The sequence below is a fragment of the Electrona antarctica genome (genome assembly GCF_951216825.1).
Source record: "Electrona antarctica genome assembly, chromosome: 6".
Classification (NCBI taxonomy): Eukaryota; Metazoa; Chordata; class Actinopteri; order Myctophiformes; family Myctophidae; genus Electrona; species Electrona antarctica.
The window spans coordinates 26,484,641-26,495,791 of NC_136811.1; the positions used below are offsets into that span (position 1 = coordinate 26,484,641).

General features: G+C 42.2%; 1 protein-coding gene across 1 annotated transcript; it reads right to left on the reverse strand.

The window, feature by feature from the left end:
• Positions 1–1,520: 1,520 nt before the first annotated feature.
• nrsn1 (neurensin 1) lies at positions 1,521–4,175 on the reverse strand (the record flags this gene model as incomplete). The annotated part of the gene is made up of 5 exons (XM_079502746.1): positions 1,521–1,624; positions 2,717–2,904; positions 3,568–3,686; positions 3,849–3,941; positions 4,077–4,175. 5 exons carry the CDS (start codon positions 4,173–4,175, stop codon positions 1,521–1,523), a joined length of 603 nt encoding a protein of 200 aa, XP_079358872.1.
• Positions 4,176–11,151: the final 6,976 nt, after the last annotated feature.

The window sequence follows — 11,151 nt, forward strand, 5'->3', positions numbered from 1 at the left end:
TGGTATACCTCCCCAAGACCAGCAAGTAGGGGATGGCAGTGACAGGGACTATACTGTGTACACATGAGGGAATTTGCACTAAATTGGGGGTGAAAGCATAGCATTTAAGATACAAAACATTTAAACTAGAGAGGGAAACAAAACACGGACAATGTATAGCAATTCTATACCCAGATCTTAAATTATTAAAATGGCTGAAATAGCAGATATGGTGTCACTGGAAAGCTCAGTGTGCTATCTTCACCTCTGTCAGGTTACAGTATACCTAACACCCTACACTACCTAACACTTATCAAATACTAGTGCCACCTTTAGACCACAGTGGGGCTGTTATGCTTGTCTTGTTACAGTAGTTGACCCTGCAGCAAGCTGACGTCATGATGACGTTATGATAACGTCCTCCGGCCCAATATTATGTATATAATATATATATATTCCAGGACGTCTTCACCAATTGAAATAATTTAGCTTATTCTGGGCCGGATCTGACTAGCTACTATATATGACTTAAGTTGATCTGGCCTCTCTGATTCATCCAGGGATGAATTCTGGGCCAGATCTGACTAGTCTTGGTTTGACTTGATCTGGCCCCAATAGAGACGTCACTAATTCGTCCAGGTCCTGACCGTGCTTGTGGGGAACAGTTTAACTACTTCAATCATGTTGCAGAATGTTTGCCTATTATGACACACAGAATGCCATGGTTCATGTTGTTAAGTTGTCCCCGGCCGTGTCCTGTGAAAATAATCACAGGAAATTCACAGGAATGCTAGATTTATGTTGTGGTTGAGTGCTGAAACACATTGACTTTATCTTTCTGTCTAGTTTACTCTGTGCAGCTTCTCTTTGCCAGTTTGCTTGTAGGCCTATTGATCCTTTCTGGTGATTTACTGAATGCAAGAAGACAAGGCTGCAGCCTAAAGTAGACAAGACAGGAGATAACATGATGAAATGTGCCCTTCACATCCATTCGAATCTTCAATGTCTCATCTCCTGTGATAACTAATCACGTTATTGACAACAGCACACATGCGCACGCACGCACGCACGCACGCACGCACGCACGCACGCACGCACGCACGCACGCACACACAGAGAAACTGATTTATGACTGACAATCTGTGGATATAAAAGCTACCATGACAATGCATATACAATCAGTCAGCAACGCTTTGTATATTTTTGGTAGTTGTTGAATGCTAAGTTTTCAGATAAACGTAGCATTGGGCTTTGATGTTTTGAAAACATAAGTCTACACATAAAGATGTAATATCCTTTTCAAAGCATGTGGAGATGATCAAGATGATCAATCATGTAAGCTGACCTTTCAAATAAGAGAACACAAATATGGCTTCATACATACTGTACAGTACATTGTGTGTGCGCGCACACACACACACACACACACACACACACACACACACACACACACACACACACACACACACACACACACACACACACACACAATGCACATACAGTACACAATTCTTCACTTGATCCTTTCATCTGAACAGTTGTCAGGTTTCAGATTTTGTGTTGATCGGTTGGATGTTCTGGACTTTGGACAGAGTGACAGGCACCTTTCCTTCACCGGGGGTCGGCGCTCTTGTTATGGGGTTTCCTGAAACGATAGCAGCATTGCTATATTTTTCAGCACATAACATATTTGAGTTGTCAAGATCATGTCAATATGATGTCAGAATGATGTCAGTATCATGGTCAGTATCATGTCAGTATCATGGTCAGTGTCATGGTCAGTATCATGGTCAGTATAATGTCAGTGTCATGGTCAGTATCAGTATCGTGGGGGGGCAAGGTGGCATAGTCGGTAGTGCTGTCGCCTCACAGCTAGAAGGTCCTGGGTTCGATTCCCGCTGGGGACGCTGTGGGCGCTGGGGGCGTGCTCTCTCCTCCACGTCATCAGTGCCCATACCCGAGGCGGGGTTGGTGAAAGGGCCCTTCTGTGTGGAGTTTGCATGTTCTCCCCGTGTCCCCTAGGGTAGGTAAACATGCAGTAATCCTAGTCTCTAAAACTACCTTCCCCTGGCCGGGGCGCCCGATGGAGGGTAAAGGAACATGGTCAGAATAACGTGTTCCTTCCATTCGCTACGTCCGGCCGGGGAAACTCCCCCCTGTCAGGTGAAAAGAAGCAGCTTGGACTACTCATGCATAGAAGGAAGCATGCGGTCAGTCCGCTGCCCCCCAAGTTGGCAGAGGAAGTGTAGCGCCCAGGATTACATTAGATAATTGACACTGGGTGAAAAAATGGGTTGCAAAATCGTGGGATAAAACTATCAAAAAGCCAAAGAGTATCAGTATCATGTCAGTGCCATGGCCAGTATTTTGGTCAGTATTGTGGTCAGTATCATTGTCAGCATCATGGTCAGTATCGTGGTCAGATATCATTATCATAGCACCATGTTAGTAACTGTTTTACTATGGCTAAAGATCCATACAGATAGTACAGTACTGTACAATATAAATTAATGTACAGTATAACCACCAGGTATTATCTATATTGGGCAGTATATATAGATCATACATGTATAATTTTGCCTGAAGCTAGCCATCATACAACAGTGTCCTCATCCACATCCACATCACAACATGGCTATCAGGACACCATCTGACCATCATACTGTAACTGTACAACCAAGGCTTTACAATTCATTGGCACTTCAAATAATAATACAGTTGGTAGAAGAAACCTTACCGACTGTTGCCTGGCGATCCGCGAGCCTCTCTTTAAACTTCTGCTGGAGGAATAGTTCTTCTTTGGAGTAGCTCTTGGCAAAGGCAGACAGTAGGAGACCCACAGCCATGGACGTTCCTCCCACACAGAACAACACAGCGCCTGTCAGCTTGCAGACATCCAGGGCACGGTTGAATGTGACAGCATGGCTGGGTATGGAGATTTGTTTTAGTACTGTATATTAGCGACTTAAAATAGTGAAATCTCAAGCCTGGCTTGCAGATCTGCTATATTTGTCATTTTCAATTGTTGCGGGAAATGTTCATACCTTTTTGACAAAATAGGGATGGGTTGAAAGTGATAAATATTATTGTTAAGAACATCACAGAATTTCCCGGAATCTTGTACTGCACAATCAACATTTCTGAACATGAAAACATTCGCTCCCTTGCTTTCAGTAACATCTGAAAACCAGCCATCACAGTAATGTAAACATACGGTCGGCATGATCTACTGTATATAGAGATAGATAGTTTATTTTTCTCGGTCATGGTTTATCCAGCATTTTTACATACTGAAAAGGGATTGACTTGATACAATTGACCGAAAAGGAAAGGGCTGAAACCGAAGCTTATTATGCCCACCTTTTCGAGATTTCAGTAATCTCATAGAAGGAAACGAAGGAAAAGACATAAATCAAGACAATAAATATCCTACTACTTATACATGCATTGCTCTCTATACTATAATACCATGTGCCCAATGATGCCATTTCAGTGTTCCTAAGCTTACATATATCTTTCTATATTCCTTTTTTTATGCTCCAGGCAATAAAACATATTTTACTCTTCATTGAGATGTCAAGATGATACCTGTCAACAAAAAGGAGGTCATCCTCTCCGAAGGCCTCAATCCTGGCTGAGGTGGCATAGCCCACCAGGAGAACAATGAGGCCTGCAAATAGGATCAGGGTACCAAACGCAAGGCAGACCTGGAGGGGAGAGGAAATAGGGGAGAATAGCATAAAGTTGAAGTGGAGGAGCCATTCTGAACTGAAGTCTTATTTGTGGCTCATTTTCTAAAATAAAAATGGTGAGGATAATTGAAGGGAACTTTTCAGTATTGTTGGAGCAAGCCAAATGTCTGAGCTCACCTTCCAGAGTAAAGATCTCCACCGGCTAGGCGATCTCTGAATCTGATAATCTTCATCACGTTCCCAGATGGAGGCTGTGCACTCCTCATAGAACTGGGTTAAAACATGTAGAAACAGTTGACTTTGTTTTAGTCTTAGGTGTAAGAACTGTCCCTGTAATGCCATTGTGAATGTGTGTCTGTGTTCTACATGTAGGTGTAGGTAGGAGCGTGTGGCTGTGAGTTCTACCTGGTGTAGGTATGAGCGGACTCCATACTGCTGGCAACTCCCAGTGGCCTGGGCTTGCTCAGCATACTCCGACCCACAGATTTCTGGGCAAGAAGTCATTCTTCACAACCGTCAACCTGATACGCACGCACGCACGCACGCACGCACGCACGCACGCACGCACGCACGCACGCACGCACGCACGCACGCACGCACGCACACACACACACACACACACACACACACACACACACATGCACACACACACACATGCACACACACACACACACATGCACACAACCACACGGTCAAAGCTTTTGCATGGGATAAAAGAGTGCCATATAGACTGAAGTGCATGAAAGAAACCCCTGGTTGGCCAGTATAGAATTCATTCCATATGTTGATCTGACCTCATCTAACCATATGGAGCTGACCTGTTCTGACATCACAATGCTGACTCGACCAGCTCAGCAGAATGATTGCTCTCCAGAAAGATAGATCTACAACTCTACCTTCAAAATTCTTCACAGCACAGGACACTGAACAGCAGGACGTTCAGGATTCTACCTTTAAGACAGTAGTATTTTTCACTGTGCATTTTTTTTGTCATTATGTTTTTGCCAGCCAGCAACTCTACATCCTCACGGACACCAGATTAATAGTTTAACTCCTGCTTCTTAACTGTGCCGTATAAAGAAGCTCTGTTGTTTCAGCGCAACCTTGTCGCTTCTCGCCCTAAAGGCGTCTTACTGATGCTAGAACAGGGGTTCCCAAACTTTTCAGTTCAAGACCCAACATTTTTATTTGGTATCTCCCTAGGACCCAAAGTTACAAAATGACAGATAACAGTCTAATCATTGCCGTCTTGAGCCTGTGTATTTCTTGTCGTTATAAACTGGAACGTCTCGATAATCTGTGTATACCATGCATGCAAAATGCAATTTTTTGCATCCAATGGCTTAGTTACGCCAGCATTGGCCTGAGCTAACCCTGATTGGATCTCACTGATCAGTCACCCTGGCCCCTCCTCTCCCTCCCAGTGCAGCGCTACGTCACATAATTTGGAGCGACGCCCACCTGGAACGGTTGACTCCCACTTCTAGCCCAGAGCGGTCAATGCGTTCCTCCAGGATTTCATTTTTAGCACCAACGAAAATGAAAGCCTGGTACAGAGGCTACGCCAGCATTATTGTTCTGAAGCATTTTTTTTAAATAGGCCTAATAGAAGTGTTTAGAAACATTCATATTTTCATTTTGATTGTATGAAAGCCGTTTTGCATGCTCCTATCATTGGTGATAGGGGCATGCCTTAACAGACTTAACACTACTGCAACTATAATGATTGAAAGATTCGTAGGCCTACCAACCAACCAACAAGTAGTTAGTAACTAACTATCAGATCCAGGTACACTTACTGTAGACATTTATGCAAAACAAATCTTCCTCCTTATGTAATAAATTTAATACATCCCTGCACTGGAAATTAACATGTCCTCTCTTGATCTATTTAATTAGCTTGGCACTCATTATCTGGCTGGAATCATTTCTCCATTAGTTGTCCAATCCAAACCATTGGGTTCCTGAGGTCTCATCCTTAAAATAAAAAAAAATAGCACCGTAGCACTGACTATTTAAACAAAACTATGCTTCCCCATAGTACAATTTCCTCTCCACAGTAACCACCAGCACAAAAAGAGATTTGTCACTATGGAGATTCAAAACACCTGCCCTGTGACAGTTTAAACGTCCGTATAACACATGCATGGGCAGAGGGTTGTGAACTTGTGTTTAAATGAAGCAGCGGGACAATGTCTCCCCCACTGCTGCTTCCTCTCAGTGGTGGCCAGGTCCAAGGAAATACACAAGCGCACTCTGGCCTGCTTCCTCTCAGTGGTGGCCAGGTCCAAGGAAATACACAAGCGCACTCTGGCCAGCTTCCTGCTGGCTGCCCGCTGGTGCTGTGTTTGTTCCAAACGCTATGTGGTCTATTTGCTCCAGTTCAGTTACATTCCACCCTATTTGCTGGAGGAAGGGAGTCAGGGTACTCTCTCCGCTTTAGCCTTTTTTAGTCTTTTATATTCTTTTCCATGAAAACCAGAGATATACGGCCTAGTCTGGACTGTACATATATTATACATATTGAAGAATGCAGAAACCATTCCACATGTTAATGCTATAGCCTGTAGACGCTATTGGAACTGGCCCAACTGGTTCACCAATACTACACATGAAGTTCCACTTTTCACACAGTAGCTTAGAAGTACCATAGACTATACACTCACTATATGCCAGTGCACTGGCACCTTCTCACAATGTGTGGACACAGAACCACTGTGGCACACAGAAATGGGACATTTCTTACTTTTACCACATTGACTTAATTCTTATGGCTTCATCCAGAGTGGGCCATGTTCTACACACTGTCCAACTGATGCATCACCCGACACAGTTAGGGTTTGCCATCGACTGGAAAAAGAATCCCTCCCTGGGAGCAAGTCTGCTAAGCTACGCACTAAACTCTTAGAGCCAAGGCAAGCTGTCCTTATAAGCAATAAAGGAGGAGCAGCAAAGAAAGGCAGTGACACTGTAGGTTAGATCAGGCCACCCTGTAGTGGCTCCAGCTGGACCTGTATATTATGACATCACGAGCAACACCTGGTTTCCATTCCCCCAATAGCCAGGAGACATAAGAGCTTACTCTCCCCAGGGGTGTTCCTTCTGCCAAAACTGCCTGCAGTCCTTTCAATACTCCACATGTTATACAGGTGCCTATTGTACCTGACAGGATGTGGGGGGAACTGTTAGAATGGGTCTGTAAATGGTGTGTGTGGTCCACAGGGGAGAACGGATCATTACTGGAAATGACACCAGCGCCATTAATCCCACAACACTCTCTGCCGCTAATAACGAGTAAGGAGCGACATTCGCACAGTGGTGGCCTACTCTACATTAATCAACAGGCAATGTGGCGTAAGGTCTACAGAGCTATTGAAGGCTGCAGAGAATATCTGTGGCAGTGGCACATGCTGTATACGTGAATACAGCTAATGGCAGTACCTTCTTGCCAATTCCAATGGAGAGCATTGTTTATAGCAATAGCATAAGGGAAACTTTGACAGAAAAAGTCTTGCTCACCGTATAAAAAAAGAAGGAAAACTCCTTAGACCAAAACTTAAGAAAACATTTTTTCCTTTTATTTTATCATGCTCATAAAGTGCTCTGTGCTCAAAGTGCAATTAAAAAGCAAACGTTTCGGTCCTAAGACCTTCGTCAGCGCTATTATAGCAATAGCAGCAATGCCCAGACTGGATCAGCCTCTGATGGCTAAAGTCTAAGTTATACTTAGCTGCAGCACGCAGGTGCCGTGCAACGAAAGTAGCTCATTTACAAGCTCACAATGTGGTGCATTAACGCGTTGAGGGGAAGATCTTAAAGTACAAAGAGGCTGTTACAAAGTGTACTCTATTAGGCTCTGTTTTTCCTGCAGCTTCCAATAGAAAGAAGTACTGTGGGTCAAATTCCACTATTTAAATGTATCCTTCAACTCTCTCCTCGTACTGTAACGTTGGTTGGGAATGAAGCTGGATTCAGCCACCCTCTCCTTATATAAGAAGATTCATATAGGGATTCAGAAGGAGGCGGCCTGTGTTGCACTCCTCAGTCTCTCAGTGGGAATTGACAATTGTGCTCGAGGCTCTGTCTGAAAGAGAGCATATCTCTCTGAAATGGTTGTCAATGAAAGTATTTCATTGAAGCACTCAAATTCAAAACAAGATGCCCAGTCATTCCATTGACACTGAAGACTGGCAAAATGGGTATTTATGCTGCTGGCCTTATAATATGAGCAAAGCCTCATAGAGGCATAAGTACATCCTGATTGGCTGAGTGCACACATTTAACTGGGAACACAGCCCCATTAGAGACAAAACACCACCTGTGTTCATAATGTGTCCAATCTATTGTTACTGTATTAATTTATCTACTAAATGTGTACACTGTACAATCCTGAGAGTTACTTCAACTACGAGAGTGTACACACATTTTTAATTTAGGTTACATTTAGAATAAAAAAAAAAAATGAAATAATGTTGAGCATTAATAGTGTATAACCTACAAAGGATTGCATGACTCATGCATCAGAGAGAGAGAGCGAGAGAGAGAGATGGGGGGGGGGGGGGGGGGGGGGGGGGAGAGAGAGAGACACAGAGAGAGAGAGAGATTGTGTGTTTAGCTTTCTGTGTCATTCAGTTTGTCTACTGCCTGCCACTAATAATACTCTGTCTGACACAGTAACGTCACACTACGTCTTTCTACCTCTTTAGAATAATAGCAGATCTATAAACTGTCAACACGTTGTGTGTGATGTGTTGTGAGTTTTTAAATCATTTTCAACAAATGTTGCCCCCAGAATAGTGAATAGAGAATTTGTGTTCAAAGTAGTCAACATGGCACACAAAATAGACAATTATTGTTTTAACAGTTATGTCCAGATATATGACCATACCGTAAAATGTCAAATTATAACCCTAGCATGTAGCAGCTAGCTTCATATAGGCATTCTTCTCTCCTGATATAGATTCCTGTCACATGCAGGCCTTCTTGCTCAATACTGTACAACATAGCTCCTTGAATTAAGAAATATTACACAAGAGGGTGTCTGCGGTCTGCGGTTCCGAAAGGTATCGCAGAAGTGCATTAATGACGATAAAGAACACCCTCAAGTGTAATAATGTAATAATTATACAACAGTTCCCCTTAAAACTAAGAAAATCGCCGAAAAATAATACTTTTTCAATGACAGATGTAGCCACTACGACCACAAATGTCCCAAGAAACTAGCTAGCCTAGCCACCGAGTCTGCTGCACTCTGAGAGAAAAGCATGGCTGAATTCTTTGTTTTGATTAGCCGTGCCATTATCGTGGTTTAAGCATGGCTAGAAAGCTGTTTCAACCAATAAGATTGCTTCCTCGAAATGACCTGTTGTATAATGGTGGTAACACCATGTTAAGAATTCAGGTAGTTGACTTGACTCACTTTCCCCAAATTAATTATTATATTCAGAGCTTTAGAGACCCATTACTTTCAATGACTATTATAGCTCCAATCATAAGATTGTGCCCAAGTTGATAGGCTTTATTTTTTACTTTATTTTTTTATGAAGTTGAATTATTCAGTTAATGTTTTTCAGTTACACCAATTTAAAATGTTGCCATCATTCCTCCAAATATTCTCTCAATATTGAATAAAATATGCAAGTAATTTGCATACATGTATATTTTCTAAATGTGTCCCTTTTAAATTTAACTGAAAGACTTATATAATCATGTAACTAATGTAAACAGATGAGATTCATAGCATATGAATAGTTACATAAGATGTCACCATCTTGAGAGAATTCACAGTGACAGGCCCTTGAGCATCAATGAACCACTGGCACATGGTAGGGAATGATGCCATGCAGGATCATGACATTTTACTTGAAGATTACTTGTCACGAAATAATTATAATTAACAATTTGACATTGATTGAAACATTATGAATGAGTTACTGTAGCTTCTTTAGGCTTTGAAAATAAGCAATGCACTGGGCAGATATGACATATTTCATTATTTTATACTTTCAAAATGAAAAGTGGAAATAGCACATCTACAAGCTCACAACGTGACACGTCACAACACGTGAGCTTATAAATATGCAATTTGTTTTAGAATTTGGGGATTTTGTGTTTTTTGTATATTCTTTTTCTTTTTTGGGAGGGGGAATGATTTGAAACTCTATGTAACATAATTCAACATGGAAACATGATTATCTCTAGCAACTAATTGCAACATAGGCGATTATGTAATAACTATGACAGGCTACTGATATGCAGATATCTTGTCATTTAACTTAAACCGCATACGGTTGATGGCTGACCGGAGTCCCTCAGAGCTCTGTGCTAGAATATGTTCTGTTTCCTGTAATTGTGGGAATGCTTTCGCTGGAAATATAGCAGATTGTCAAGCTCACAATGTGACCCAACGGGGTGGGTTGTGAGCTTGTCGATCTGCTGTTTCAAGCGGATGCTTTCCCACAATATGGATGGTTTAAGTGGTTAAAACAAACTTCAGTGTTCTTTCTTCTACCACTATTCCACCCTAGCACGCACGTAGGCACGCACGCACGCACGCACGCACGCACGCACGCACGCACACGCACACGCACATGCACACGCACACACACACACACACACACACACACACACACACACACACACACACACACACACACACACACACACACACACACACACACAACCCTCAGTTTGCTATGCCAGTTTCACCTTGAGAAGGTTTTTTTACTTCGAATATTTCCGCCATAATTAAAGGGAATGCTTTTGTAAATTGTAACATGGGAATACACACCTGTTGATGTTCCATTACTGTTCAATGATCCACATTAAAATAATAGGCTATATGCATGAGGCATGCCCAGCTAGTCAATATGATTGACCTTGTGTGAACAGCTAAATATAAAGTAAACCATTATTATTTCACGTTTCAGGTAAGCCAATAGCCTACCTCTCTGATAAAGGATGTGCTTTAATAGCACAAAAGAGGCATGGTGCAATTTATAGGCTATACATAATTGGCTCAAATGACCGTTTCTTGCAGCCCGGAGCTGTCCATGGTACTGAAATTCACAGTGGACCAGCCTTCAGCTCAGCTCAAAATCACAGACGTAGTACGTGACGCCATAGGTCCTCCCTACCCCCTTGAGACAAAAATAGACTCAACACACACTTTTGCTGGGCTCAGATAAGCGGTAATTCAAAGAACCCATGGTGGAAATAAAAGCATCGTTTTGCATAACAATCAGTAGGCTACTTAGGCTATTAAATGTCGAACACTGAATCTTCTGATATTTAGCCTACAGTATTATAAGTTATGATTAAATCAAATGCATTTAGGCTATTTGTGATTTTGATGTACCAAAATCTAAAATGGCTTATACAAGTTAAATACACATGCAGGGGAGGAAAAACGCTTTTTACATAGACATTTCCCTAGACGATTGTTCCACACAAATCTGCTTCCAGATAAGATATCGTTAGC